Source organism: Branchiostoma floridae, chromosome 6 (genome assembly GCF_000003815.2).
Source record: "Branchiostoma floridae strain S238N-H82 chromosome 6, Bfl_VNyyK, whole genome shotgun sequence".
Lineage (NCBI taxonomy): Eukaryota > Metazoa > Chordata > Leptocardii > Amphioxiformes > Branchiostomatidae > Branchiostoma > Branchiostoma floridae.
The window spans coordinates 17359865-17374975 of NC_049984.1; the positions used below are offsets into that span (position 1 = coordinate 17359865).

The following is a 15111-nucleotide window of genomic DNA, read 5'->3' on the forward strand; positions in this document are numbered from 1 at the left end:
TTAAATGCCCGCCCGAAAGGGAGGTGATACATAGCTTGTAGATATAGAATCAAATATGATACATTTTCTTATTAATTGCATAGTAATAGTTGTTTGCCCTTACCAATGAAACCTATCAAACCTACCAAACTACGGCCGTCTAGATTGCTTTCTACCAGGTTGATCTCGCTTCAAGACCACCATGAGGATTGTTCCGAAGTTTTAAGACACGTACAAGACTGTGGTAGATATGTCAGCACAGACACATACACTCGCATACAGATAAGACACTGACGACTTTAAATTAGATTGCAGTATCGTTCCTCTTAAACATCCTGAATCGCAATGTCAAGACTCGTAGAGATGTCCGTATTTATAAAACTGATTGGCATGACTTAGATCCCTCCATTTGAAAGATTGTGAGGTCGGACTAAATATTTGGTTTGACCATCTGAAGATCTGACTGGAATATTGGACTGAACTTGAAAATGTTTGTCAAGTCTACATGCAGCATGTACATGTAATATGTTTTATGTCATACCTGGGCCGCGATAACGTTCGATGCAGGTGTTCCGGGTGTACCACACAGGCTTCGAAGTTGTATCACACAGGCTTCCATCGAATAATTCGAACATACACTGCTCACGATACTAGTAAAGTACCATAATTATCTAATTCAATGTTAAATGTAGATTTCTAAATACATATAATAGATAGCTAACGTATGTGTTATTATCAGCGTTAAGGTACTCAGGAGTGGTCGCTGATGAGTTTTGGGGGGTGTTTTTGGTGTTTCAAACATACCATCTTAATTAATGTATGGGCATTTATGGACGTTTTCTGTTGTACGTCACCGATTAAAGATAACCCATGCAAATTAGTATGACTTCATGATGACGCGATTAAGAATTATATGGCAGCGCTCATTTTAAGACAAAAAGGCTAAAAGATGTTTCCCTTGGCTTGCAATACGATGATCATTAACGAAACTTCACAAAAATGTTTATAATAGTGACTTAAACTGAATAGTGTATTTTTATTATATTTTGAAATGCTGATTTTGTTTCTGAATTTACGTAGATAATTTCATGTTTAAACAAATTACAACGAGGAAGACACCCACCTCAGACATTTTTGTAGCACCTGGCGGCCAGCCGTGCCCTCAGCCCACACGATTCTTGTTCAAGTGACGAAAATAGTCCTGGTCACGGTACCACGTGCTTGAATTCAATAAAGGAAACCCAGATATATCTTATAAGTCCACAACAAGTGTCCCCTTCCTCGACTGCAAGCTGAATCCAATTTTGAAGCTAGAATGAGCAAACTAATGCGATTCTCAAAACAACGCAACGTCGGTGTGTTCTGATCGTCGACCATCTTGGAAATTTCCAAGTCTCGTACCCAGGACACTGCGTGATAATCTAACCTGGACAAGAGAGGAGAGAATAGCTCAAACCAGGGTTCCAATTCCTTCAACTTATATATTGCCCGCTTCATTAGCAAGCAGAAAATGACTTTAACATGTTTCAGAAATGGTTGTGGAACGATTATAGCAGGGCAGGTAGACTTTCACGGTAAGATATTTGGTCCATCCATGAAAGTCCCCCCAACAACTTCTTCCAAATGGAGTGATCTAAATTTTTATGATATAACGTTACATTCTACCTATGTCGGTCAATTTATAACGTTATATTATACTTCCTTTCAAAAACGAGACAATGCCAGTATTACTTTACTGAAGCAACATACTGTTATCAACATAATGTTCCAGATAATGTTGTTTATATTATCATCATTCTTGAATTAGACTGTCTAGTTCCTAATAGCAACTCGTGTAGTTGAATTGTATAAGTTGCTGGGACTTCTTGAATCTTGAAGAGAGCATCTCGTTATACAAATTACATTTCACAAGAGGAACTAGAAGGCTTTTACAGTAGCGTGTCTGCCTCCCCCTGCGGTTTCCAATGCTGACGCCGGCCAGAGGGAGGGTGAAGCTTTTGTAGTTTTGCGCCCGTTTATTGAGACACGAAGTCCATGCGGTTCAACCGTTGGACTTCACCCCTGAAAAGTCCATGCCATGCTGGAATACACCTAAGCTAAAAGGGGCATGAATCTCGCTGGTACTAATCTACACACGCCTGTGGTGTTCACCCCTGACAAGTCCACGCCAGTGGAATACATCTAAACTGAGAAGACCCCCATGGCTCCCCCTGGTACTAGGGCTGACGATTTGGGTGTGACTTAAAATCCTTGAAAATCCTCATTTTCCTTGAAAATATTTGCCCAATCTGGAGACTTTTTGAGTTAGAAGGGACATGTAGGGTCTAAGCTGTCCTGTTTTGGTCAAAATTTGTTCAGAGTAGCAGTTTAGTTGGTGTATTAAAGGACAGGTTTTAGTTGTAAGATGCTACCGGTTGTATCAGGAGGGAACTGGGGTGAATGGTGAGGTTTCTTTTATAGAGCGAGCTTTTCTCGGAGAATAAGCAGAACAACCCGCTGTTTTCTTTCAATGGTTATAGACTGACTTTCTGGTGAAGAAGAATTTTTAACATTGAAATATGGGTTAGTACTTTTTCTGTCTGCCCTACTAATCCATCCACAGACACCAAGTGTACGCCCTAGAGAATGTAATGAGACAAATGTTACACTTTGATGTCATTGGTGTCAGAAACACTTTAATGGCAATTTCAAATTTGAACAGTTCACCTAATTAAGATTTGACGTTCAAGCATCCATTACTTATTGCATTTCTGGCAATTATGTAGTTCAGGGAAAGCTGTAAAATCACCAAATATGATTGTAAGTTGCATGAATATAAAACTGCAATTTCATAATTCTTCAAGATTTTAATCTCAAGACATACCAAAGACATTTGTTATATTAATCCAGGTATTCTACAGCATATAAGGTTACACAAAATCTTAATTCTTGATAATAGAAAAACAAAATTTGAACAATAATCTTTGTCATATCAGCTTAATCCTGATCGTTTTCATAATACATATCATTGTATCATAATCAATATACACAATTGTATCCACCCTTACATCCACTATTGAATAATCGCTGTTTAGCCCAAGAGCCAATCGCAAATATCTATTGGTTCATATGGACTACATTATTTCAAATATAAATAAAATACCATTTCTACCATCTTACACAAACCACAGTTATTCATCTCACAATAATAAGAGTTAAATTTGAATTTCTATTCCAAACTACAATGTAGCTTAATATAATATGATATAATATAATATTTGATCATTGTTGCTTCCTTGTAGCTTCAATTTGCTGTAAATTATCCTTGTTATAAGTATAGCAAAAAAGAGGACGAAAATTTTCTGTGATGTAGGGGCAAATATGGACTCAATTAAACAATAAGATTCACAATGCTATACTAAGTTATATCTTATACCAAATTCCTATGGCCATTCAAAAAGAGCTTAACTTAACCTGCTGCCTGACCCCATAATTAATATAAATTTGATGCCAAACAGCTACCTTGGCATACTGAGGGTTATATACAGTCAAGCCAGTATTCAGAATAGTGACAAACAGAAGTGCATGGCACTGACTAATAGTTAATATGAGACTGACAAATCTGTATTACATCATTTTGTAAAAGAGCTTCACATTAAGGTGGTCTTATTCCTAAATTGAAATTTGGGCTGCTGAGCGTTAAAGTCTTAAAAATACTGCAAAATAAGTACCTTCACTCGTTTCCAGGAATGAATGTGTAGTGATAGGAATTGTGGTTAATATGTCAAAGGTAAAGGCCCATGACTTGTAAACAGTTCTCCTCTCGACCATTGACATTGTCATAACAATGTCTAGATGTGTTTTGTTTATGATTCTGGGCCCTTTATCTTTGACAAGTTATCTACAAATCCTGTCACCACACATGTACTCAGAATCATGAACGTGCTCAAAAGAAGATGTCATCAGATGTTTTCCCAGTGCATTGGTAAGGCTTGTCACATGATATTGCACCTGTGTACATGGCTTCTGATTGACAAGCCTGTATGAGATGTATGGTTGACTACTCCTCAGCCATGGAATGATAATGATGATGATGATGACATCAGTACTCGTGCAGCAGACTCATGGCCTCGGCTGCCCGTATCCTGACATGGGGGGAGGGGTCCTTCAAGAGCTGCATCAGGGCTGCAACAGTAAGCAACACATCTTTAAGTATGCTACTTACTCACAAATGTAAAGGATATGTTGGGGCTCTCAGCTTTTGCTTATCACTTGACTGCTTAGGAAATTAAATGTGTAGGTCTCATCATCATCATCCAGGCATGCTGGTTGCACGGATGGACATGACTCTCTCCTTCCATCCTTCCATATCCTCTATAGCCTTGGGCATATCCTCTATGTCTGAAGACTCTAAATGTGTCAGTCTGAAGACTCTACAGTTGTACATGTGTACAATGTTGGTCTGAAGACTAAATGACTTGATTGTGTAGGTATGAAAACTTTAAATGACTGAATGTGTAGGTTTGAAGACCTTACATGTGAAGGTCTTAAGACTAAACATTAATTTTGTAGGTCTGAAGACCCTAAATGATTTTGAATTATCTTTTTATACAGCACAAACCTACTTCAAAAGATGATAACAAAAGTAATACATATTTGAAAATTATCATGATGGTTTGACATACAAATGTATATACAAAAGATTGAGAAAAATTTTAATCCTCTTATCAAAATTATATTTTCTTGGTACCACAGATAAGACAAGTTTGAAACTTACCTCCACAAACATGTTCCTTACTGATGGCCATGTGCTTATCCTGGGGAAGGTTTCCTAGCAAGAACCCTGCAGAACAAAAAAAGCCATAGTTCAAATTTACTTTACTTAATTTGCAGTTTAATTTGAGTTGAGGACAAATACAATGAGAGATACCCAAAGACAAACCTGTCTTTTCAAATCTGTTACAAAAAAAGTGAAAATCTCTGTTTAGCTTACTGAACAGCCACTGGTCATGACAGGTAGGACAGTTTTTATGTACAGTTTATACAGCTTATAATAAGTGCACTGGGAAAATCCTGCTAGTTTTTCTGAAAAGCACACTGAACAGCATGGTTACATCATATCATTTGAACCTTTTTCAGTGGGGTGGGCACAAACAGCTGGGAAATAAACTAGTACCCAATCTCTTAGCTCTGTAGTAATGTCACAACTACACACAAAACTACCGTGGTAAAAGAAACAACTTTATGTGCACTCCTTACCTATAAACATTGCAGCATTCCCCTTGACCGTCTCCCATGTACTCTTGAAGAAGGACACACAGCCCATAACATAGAAGTTGATCTTGTCAGAGAAGTCTGTGATCTGTATTCAACATAAATCAGACCTAATGCATTTCCCAGTGCTTATTTCACAGGTATGAATACCTAGACTTTTAAGAAAGGCTGATAGACATGGGGAGAACGTATCAAAATATGCAAAACATTGGAAAGCTATGAATTGCTTAACAAAAGTGTGCATAGTTTTCTCTGTTGGAAGACTCCTTGTCAGCTAGCTATAGTGGGAAATACAGATAAATGTGTGTGGTTAGACCAGTATTAAACCATCATGTCTATACTCCTAGTATTCATCCTATTCTAGCTACAGTTTGCTCCTTAGATTCCTTCCCTGCTAAATAGTCTTGCATCCATCCCCACTTTAATGTTTGGCATTTATGTTACAGTTTTGGGATATAAATAATACGTCGATGAAGGTTAGACATCCAGGTAAAAGATATGCCAAAAAGCAGTATACTGGTATATACTGTTAAAGAAATGTTATAATCCCAAGTGGGGAAAAATTATATCAGGCATTTTACTCAAGCAACTGGATATGATATTGAAAACGTCTTCAAACAACATCCATTGTTTTTTGGCAGTGTCAAACGGATGTTAGTTGAAACATCTGTTTCCAAAATCATGTCCAGTTGCTTGAGTAAATACTTTTTGGCGTACAAAGTAATATTTCTCGGGTGCCAGTCTATTCCACGAGGGACTGATCATAGGAGCGTGTAAGAGCTAGAATAAGATGAAAACCAGTCTACAAATGTCTACATTTGAAAAGGAAAATCTAAGGACAGAAAGGAGGGCCAGATGTGCTGCAATTTGCTTTATACTCACATAAGGATCATCATCATCTCGGCGTGAATTTTTCTGTAGCTAGAACACAGAATCAGCAGCACAAAGTTTGTGATTTGAAGGTGGATCAGACTAGTTTGCACAGAAATCAAGGTAGCAAAATCTCTCTGATTAGTAGTAGAGATTCATCAAGTGAAAAAAAAAAGATTTAGAGGTTGAAGAACAGAAAATGCAATGTTTGAACATATGCATTCCAACAACATGATCATACATGTAGTTTTGAGTGTAAATTTCTACTTTTGAATTAATACTTCCTTTTAAGTACTTTAACATTTATCATCCCAATTGCAGACTACACTATTGATTTGGTAATCAGTATGTGATTTCCCTGGAAAGCTTGAACAGTAATAAGACTTACAATTATACACAAGAAGAGTTAACTAAATAGAACAAAATCACTTATAAAGCTCTGAACATAGATCGGAGGCCAGGTAGGAGATAAGATACAGTAACTATATGAAAAGTAAATTTTAATCATAGTAATTTTATGAAAAAAGCTCTTTGTTTGGATACTAGTAAATATGTTTACCCTTGTTAAAGAAACATTACCCGGTAGTTTTGCAATGGCTCCAACCCTGAAAATGTTGGGTAATGTGTACTCAGGCTTTAGAATCCCATTGTTATGACTGGCTGAGCAATTGTAGCTGACTATTTTTTTTAACAAATGGCCTAACTACAACAAACAATGTCTGAGTACCAGAGCCTTGGCCAGGTTGTTCATGAACTCCCCGTAGTGCAGGTTGGCCTCTTCCAGCAGGTGCTTCTGGAACATGTCGTTTATCACGTCTGAACCAATCAGAGGGCCGAGCTGACGCAGAGCCGACTTACAACCCTGAGGAAGAAAACCAAATCCAACACTGTAACTGGGAATCAAATACTAGTAACTCATTCCTAAGTAAAATGCCTAAGAACCCTTGTGAAATTATTGACAAAATATAACACAATTATGGCCATGTTCCACAACATGCTTCAACCTCAAGCACATGCCATTCTTCCTGATTTCTGGAAATGCACCATGTGATACGTATATACAGTATAAACAATGCACTTCCTGCCAGCCTGCCCAAGAAATCTGGATGCAGGCAAGCTCAACCTTTGCATCCTGCCAGTCTCTAGTTACAACTCAGCCTGGGAACAAACTTGAACGGAATAAAAATAATATGAAATAACCTCTACATAAAAAATCTCTGTTTTCATTGAGGTAAAAAGTAAAGCTGCAAAGTGGCATTTTACATTGAATACCACGATACGATGATATGGAGATGTGTACCAAACAGGGCTGTCCCCAGTCTGGGATGTAAATTTGCTTGTTGGGACTGAAATAATTTTACATCATCTGTCCCCAAACTTTATGACATGAAAGTGTTGAAAATGTATCTTCCCTGGCTTAAATATACACAATTTTCAAGGAAAATTAACATGGGCTCCCAAACAATGAGTGGGACGGAAAAAATTTCAAAGCTGAAAAAAGCCCTGGTACCAAATATTCTGATTACTACAATATTGCAAAACACAAAATAAAAAGGCCTCCCCAACCTTCTTGACTTCATCATCCTCATCGTTGAGATGCAGAAGGAGTGAGATGAAGTTGGTGTGAATCTGCTCCAGGAACGGGGCCTTGGAGGGGCCGTCTCCAAACCGGGACAGGTTACCAAACAGCTTAAAGGCCTCGGCTCGCACAGAGGACTTCTCCTGGAGAGGGAAAATGTAACAAAGGATAAGGAATCTTTAAGCTGGTGTGTTACGCCGAAGGGAGGTTATACCGGCTATATTGATACAGATACAGATACAGATACAGAAGGAAGATCACTACTTTCCATTACTTCGAATAGCTCCGTCAAGTTGGTAAACCAACACAACTGGGTTGTGATATGCCACATAGCAATTACTCACAAGCAACTGGATATGATTTTGGAAACCGTCAGCAATTTCAGATAGCTTTCCTTTATCTTTTGCCAGTGACCTTGAGTAGCGTTACTTGCTATTTGGCAAAAACAGGATTCTATCTGCCAATGTTTTCAAATTGATAGTTATAGTTCTAGAGTTCAGTGAAGGGAAGTCACACTGACTCAAAGGTAAAACCATGTTGGCTATTTAGCTATAAGCCTAATTTATACTCAATTTAACAGCTTACAAGATTACAGAAAAGAGTATATTGAGCTCTGGAGATTTATCACTGCAAGCAAAACCTGGAGACACATTTTGTGTTCCCACCTTCTCAAAACAGGGCCGTATCCTGAGGGTTATGTTGATGAGAATGGCGCGAACATTTCCCTCGTCGATCTCAGCGAGGATTTTGGAGAGGCCGGCCATGGCCTCCAGCGTGATGTCATCCTCAGGGTCCTCCTTGTCGTCCATTCCCGCCATCATGGCCGACAGAACTGTTGTGGAGTACTTATGGACCTGAAAAGAAAACGACTACGTTATACACTGTGTTGTCACATTGTGGCTCAGGCTGTTGAGTCTAGAGGTTCTGGGTTCAAATCTGTAGCAGGCCATGATGTTGTGCCCTTGGAAAAGCACTTACCATGAACTTCTGATCAATTCCTCACTCGTGGTCGTGGAAATGAGTACCTACCTTTGGTTTGGAAGAGAATTATATACAGCAATACATTGTACTTGTTAGCCAGGTCCTACCAAAGACTTTAAGAATGGTACATTCTGCTTTAATTTTTCTGCATATCTCCTCATGATCAGCACTGTTGAGTAAGAATATGGAAGCCAAACACAATCCACTACACCAGAGGGCTAGCCCCTTCTCTGCACTGTGTGTATGTGTGATCTAATTATAAGGGCACCTCCCTATACACCAAAGGCTGTATGTGGGAAGGATTTTTAACTACAGAGAACAGAAAAGAACAATGAGGAAGATACCTGTCCATCTCCCACACTTGCGATGTTGCCGAGGCCCCGGATGCACAACATGCGCACGATGTGGCTCTCGTCCACCAGCCTTCCCAGCATGCTGTTCACCAGCAACTCCACCAGCATCAGGTCGTTCACACACTTCTGGTTGATCAGCTGAAAATAAAGATGACCAAAAGAAGATTTTGAGCTTATTTGTTCTGATTGTCAAAAGTTGATCTTTAGCTCTAAGTGTTAGGATTTTACACATGCAAACTTGCTCCAGAAAACTCACCTATCCCAGGCTTATCTTCAAAGAGACTGGTATTGACTAGAAAACCTGCTTGCCCAGCCATGGTAGACAAAACCATGCTCCCGTTACCCAAGTAATACTGGCAGGTTCATTATTTTACTTTTCTGGGTCTTTTCATTTTCTATGGTGTGAAATGGTATAATAAGTACTTTATCTAATCATTCTTGAATATCTAAAGGATTACACAGATAGCCAGGTAGCCTGAACATAATCAGTCTCAGTAAAACTTTGACTCAGACGAAATACATCTATTAGGTGTACATCAGTCAACATTGGTCTCTTTGGACTCAATACAGTAACTTTCTTGAATTCTTTTTGCTTGTTATCCAACATCGATAACACTGCCACATCTTAGCATAGAATCTTTAACTGTGACAATAGATTGTCACCAATGCAAAGAAAACATTCAAGTGTTGGTCTTACCTCTGCAAAGAAGGCAACAACCACGACCCTCTGTGGCTCAAGCAGACTGGACAGGAAGGAGTTCAGACAGGCCACCACTTGGGCCACATGCTGGACATTGGTGGTGGCCAGTCCCCTGTAAGAAAATGGTAAACGGTGCATGTTAGTCTTATTACAACCTGTATTAGTGATCAGAACCCAATTGACATCATGGTCAGTTTATTATTATAATTACCATCACACATCTTTAACAGTAGAATTTGTCATCTTTCTTATTTTTCATCAGCACTTTTCTGTTTGACATGACAGTATATTCTACTAAACTAGACAATGTGCATGAAATATAATCTCATCTAATTGCAAATATTAAGTTTACCATAATCCCATGAAGTAACACTACCAGTGCTTGATAAATCTGTTGCCTAATTCGAGGGTAACCGCTGTCTTGTCCCACTATTTGTTCAGACTAGAACTAAATCAGCAGCAGATTCAACTGTGGTTTATACAATCACATGCTATATTTTTCCAAAATGTGACTTTAATATGTATCCAGACCTGGCCAGCAGCATGATCCCATCCTGGAACTTGTCCACATCCTTCAGCAGTTCCCAGCCTTCCTCCTCATCCATCAACTCCAGGATACCTTCACTCTTACTCCTGGTCAGGAAGCCCTGCATGAATGTGGGGTGACAACAGTTACTAGATACTTATGACAAACTTTTTTAGGGTCACACAAACAGAAAAAACTCCAAGTACTGCCATTGGAAGTATGAGGTTTTCTTTGTTAGTAGAGCCTTCAGTCACCATCATGGTAACAATTAGTGAATTTCATCATAGTACACATGTAATAGTACATGTTTAAGAGGATGCATGTGATTAGACAAGCTGAGAGGACTTAACTTTCTGACAGCAAAAATCTGTAACCCATAAAATACAGATATGAAAACTTTTGAAATCAAATACACCTATAGTGACCAAAGTCTGTGACAAAAAAAACTGTCGGGGTATTGTTGCCGCTATTTACTTTTCTTTTTGTTTTTCTTTTTTTATATGTGCAAAAACAAATAAAAAACAAACAGAAATTAGTGTTATACACATCTTCACTTTGCAGTTACTAAAGAGTATACAGCATAAGTCTGAAAAAAAAGATTACTAAAGTAATAATTGTAGTCCAACTTACCCGCAGGGTTTCAATGGCCTGACCACAAGGATCCAGTTCCTTCTTCTGAGACACAGCACCTGCATCTTTCTTCTTGGGTTTTGGGGCCGGCTTCTGTTCTGAGCTGGCCTGTTGAATATGATATTATCAAAAGTGAGACTCTAAAATCTATCTTTCACTGATATCATTAATTACTGTTGTCCATTAAAAAAGATTGAAGATGTAAGAAATTCTGACAAAGACCATTTATAGAATACCTATATATCTTGTGAATTTCTCAATTTCATTCTAAACAAAGTACCTCAGAAATAACCCCTCTTCTACCCTCTTCACTTCCTGTAATTTCAAAATCTGTGAACTCTCAGATAAGTGAAGAAATCAATAAGCATACAACATATTCTTACAGGGAACCTATACATGTACCTGTGATTCCTTGGGTGGGGGTTTGACCCCTGTAGTGGCACCCACCCTGACCATGATGGCAGAGAACAGCCTGTGGTAGTTACTGATGACAACTTCCTCTGTCTCAGGAACCTGTAAGATCTCAGCAAGGGCACAGGAAGCCTACAGGGGCAGGACAACAATCACACAAATCATTCTATACTATCTATATAAATACTATGAATTGGCACATATTAGCGGTAACTTTACGATCATGGTTTTTGTGGTGTCCTATCTCTGTGAGTAATCACACAGCTACCATTGTGATACTATCAATGGTTGTTTCAATGATGAACTTCAAACACAGCAACCACCTTCTTTCCCCTCATTAATATTGTTACAGTTGGTCTATGTGACCTTATTTTTCAATTACATTGTTTCATATACTTCTAGCTCATTCTAGTGCAAAAGTCTACAATTATCATACATGCATTCTTACATATAATTGGGGTGCTAATTATAGGAAAGATGTCATAAAAAGATTTTACTGAGCATGCAGATACTTTGTGATCAACTCAGTTTAACCGTTCACACCTCTCCATTTTCAACATTAAACAACTTATGGGGGGGGGGCATATCCTTTTGGTTTTTACATTCTTGTATGAGAAATTTGGGTGCTAAGAAACTATTAGTTCTGTGATTTAACTAAGTAACTGTTACAATGTAGTAGAAATTTGAAATGTACACTCACAGCCATAGGTAGAGCCGTGGCAGTACGCGGAGGTCGTTGTTTCCTGTCCTTCACAGCCTTCTCCTCGTAGGGAACGTGCCGCGCCATGATCTCCAGCAGGTGGTCGATCAGGTTAGCGGTGAGCTGAGGTTCTGCCGCCAGGATCTTCCAACACTCCACAAGGTTTCTATGGGATGTGCAAGTCATAAGGCCACACCAATTTAATTTCTTGGTTCACAGATTTTTTCATAAAAAATATGGAGCGAGAGGGCGAAAAATAAAAACAAAAATTGTAAAATGGTTGGGGTAAAGGTAAGGGCTAATCCAAAACATAAAGAATAAAAAGTTTTCAGCTTGAAAAAAGTACAAAAACACTATTACTGTATAGTAGCAGCACCTGTTTGTTGAAAATTACAAAAGTAGTGTCAGTTTTTATGTTTGTTCCATTCTTCATGAATGAAAAATATAACTGCAATAATAATACCCACATTTTAAGGGGCTTATAATATAAAGGCCAATTTGCTACACCAGAAAGTTGGTGAATGGTTTCATTAATGGTGCAAGTGTGCTGAGTGGTAATTTTTATTTTTATTTTTTTTTTTTCCATAAAATAGGAGCGAGCGAATCCGTGAACCAAGAAATTAAATTGGTGTGGCCTAAGGGTCAATGTCAGGAAACTTCTAAAGCCTGCATTACACAGTTATTGTAGAGATCTTGATACAGTACAGGTCCAACATTCTGTTACAAGCAGATTCGGCTGCCAGGATCTTCCAACACTCCACAAGGCTTCTATGTGATGTGCAAGTCATAAGGGTCAATGTCAGGAAACTTCTAAAGCCTGCATTACACAGTTATTGTAGAGATCTTGATACAGTAAAGGTCCAACATTCTGTTACAAGCAGATTCGGCTGCCAGGATCTTCCAACACTCCACAAGATTTCTATGTGATGTGCAAGTCATAAGGGTCAATGTCAGGAAACTTCTAAAGCCTGCATTACACAGTTATTGTAGAGATCTTGATACAGTAAAGGTCCAACATTCTGTTACAAGCAGATTCGGCTGCCAGGATTGTTCAACACTCCACAAGGTTTCTACGGGATGTGCAAGTCATAATAGGAAACTTTTTTTACACAGTTGGGCCACACCAATTCAATTCGTTGGTTCACAGATTTGAAAAAAATATATCTATATAGTTTTATCAAGTGAATACAGTCATGTTTTCCTCCTTGCCCGTTGCATTTATGATGTCCTCTTGCTATATTCTCACTTTAAAATATCCGCTAACCAACAAATTAAATTGGTGTGGCCTAATATTTTTATTAGAGATCTGAATACAGGGATTGGCCCACATTCTGTTAAAAGCACTTTGGCAATTCTGATACTTTTAGTGATACTGTTTTATTATCTAGTGTCCATCATTCTAAAGAATCTTGGTGCTAATGACAGTGAAGTATCATCATTTCATCATCTTGACATCTTAAACATCTAAAAAAAAGGCTAGAATCAGGTAAAAAAAACACCAATTCAATGACGGAATATAACATCCGTTAACCTTTATTCGTCGAGGTTACCTTTATCCGTCACTTTAAAAAACGTGTACAACGAGAGATAGAGTGATGCAACATGAATTATTGCTTCAGTTATGCACACATTAGATACTAAGGTTTTCAAAAAAATATCGCGAAGAACTCAATACCCATGCATGCGAAGAAGACGAGATCAGTTGCCAATCGTCCTCTCTCATGACAGCCGAACTACGTCGTGGGAAGGGGACGTCGCATCCTTATCAACAGGAATAGTAAACAAATACTAAACGTACCTTTGGTTTTACCTAATGATGAACAAGAGAGGATGATAAAGTTTATTTTCCTAACCTGAATCATTTGTGATGATGTGATTTATTTTTAAAAAACGACATGTTCGTGCGACAATTTCTCGCCCTTCGACGAAAATGGAACGCCGCCATCTTTGTTACCCAGAAGGCTTTGGGTAGCGCTTGACTCTGGAACTTCAGACGGCAAAGGTGGAGTGCTATCTAAAGGACCCGTGTTGCCGTCCCAGGACGGAAAATTACTTGTTGGGACGGAAAATAATTCACCCACTCTGTCCCAAAATATCTTCATTCATGACATGAAAATACATTTTCGTAAGCTTAAAATGGCAGAAATCGGTCTAATTTTATATGCAGGCCGCTAGCGCGGTGGACGGAGAACGCATCACGCCCAATTTGTTTCCGTTTTGTAAAAGCCTGAGATGTGTGTGTACTTGTGTATGAACAAGCATGACAAGAAAACTTCGGTAATTTTATTCAGTGTTTTATTTTGCATTGCTTATCGGAATCACCCAGCCTTGCACAATTTTAAATCAACACTGACGGGAAAATTTCAATTCTTTACGAACCTGACTCGGCAGATCAGAGATTATCTTGGTGTCGGAGGCCTCAGTAAACCGTCACACTGGTGATCTTCATAGTTCTACGACCATCGACAAAGGAGGTTTTCCCCCTGGTGTAAACTGTAAACAGACGACAAAAACCATATTCTCACCGTCTTCGTCTACGATGTGACGAAACCACGGCCGATTCTTGCGTCATTTATCTTCAAAAGCACGTTTGCGCTTGAATTTGGGACCGAGCTTGCAGCGCGCAGCTTCCCGTGATAGCAAAGCTCCGCGCCTCTTTGTGATTGACTTCGTCATACCGCTCTTTCCGCGCCGCTGCTGGCTGTGATTGGCGGAAAGTTGATTGGATTTGTAGAATTATCACGCACGCCATGTCGCATGCGCTACTTCAAAAGGCTGCCGCTGGACCTGCTACCATGGTAACGACACGTCTAGCCACATGTACATTTTCCATGCGCGTCTTGTAGTTCACAACTCGCTGCTATTACAGCTTACATATATAATTTGCGGCGGAATGTAACGCTGTGTTTCACGGGGAAATGTCGGTCATCAAACTTGTATATTTTTTGCTAATCTTCCACTAAAATTATACAGAAATAGCCCGCTGATATAAAATGTAAGTAGGAGACTATTTTCACTAGCAGCTCGCTTCAGGTTTGGCTGGTGGACTGTCGACCCCATTGACGTGATCCTACCGACAAGTCTAGCCGTGAAAACTATAATTTCTTTCTGCGTAGTTCAGGTTGAGTT

The 15111-nt window shown here is 38.9% G+C and overlaps 1 protein-coding gene across 1 annotated transcript in view; it reads right to left on the minus strand.

Moving 5' to 3' along the window:
* Positions 1–2634: 2634 nt before the first annotated feature.
* Positions 2635–15111, minus strand: part of LOC118418156 (maestro heat-like repeat-containing protein family member 1) — a 36890-nt gene continuing 24413 nt past the window's right edge. Inside the window, exons 32-43 of the mRNA XM_035823992.1 lie at positions 11983–12148; positions 11274–11414; positions 10872–10979; positions 10247–10362; positions 9713–9827; positions 9007–9153; positions 8347–8535; positions 7669–7824; positions 6830–6964; positions 5218–5320; positions 4736–4801; positions 2635–4143 (exon numbers count right to left, since the gene is read on the minus strand). Coding sequence (XP_035679885.1) covers positions 4061–4143; positions 4736–4801; positions 5218–5320; positions 6830–6964; positions 7669–7824; positions 8347–8535; positions 9007–9153; positions 9713–9827; positions 10247–10362; positions 10872–10979; positions 11274–11414; positions 11983–12148 — 1525 coding nt within the window. The 3' untranslated portion in view covers positions 2635–4060. The remainder of the gene's footprint in view (positions 4144–4735; positions 4802–5217; positions 5321–6829; positions 6965–7668; positions 7825–8346; positions 8536–9006; positions 9154–9712; positions 9828–10246; positions 10363–10871; positions 10980–11273; positions 11415–11982; positions 12149–15111) is intronic.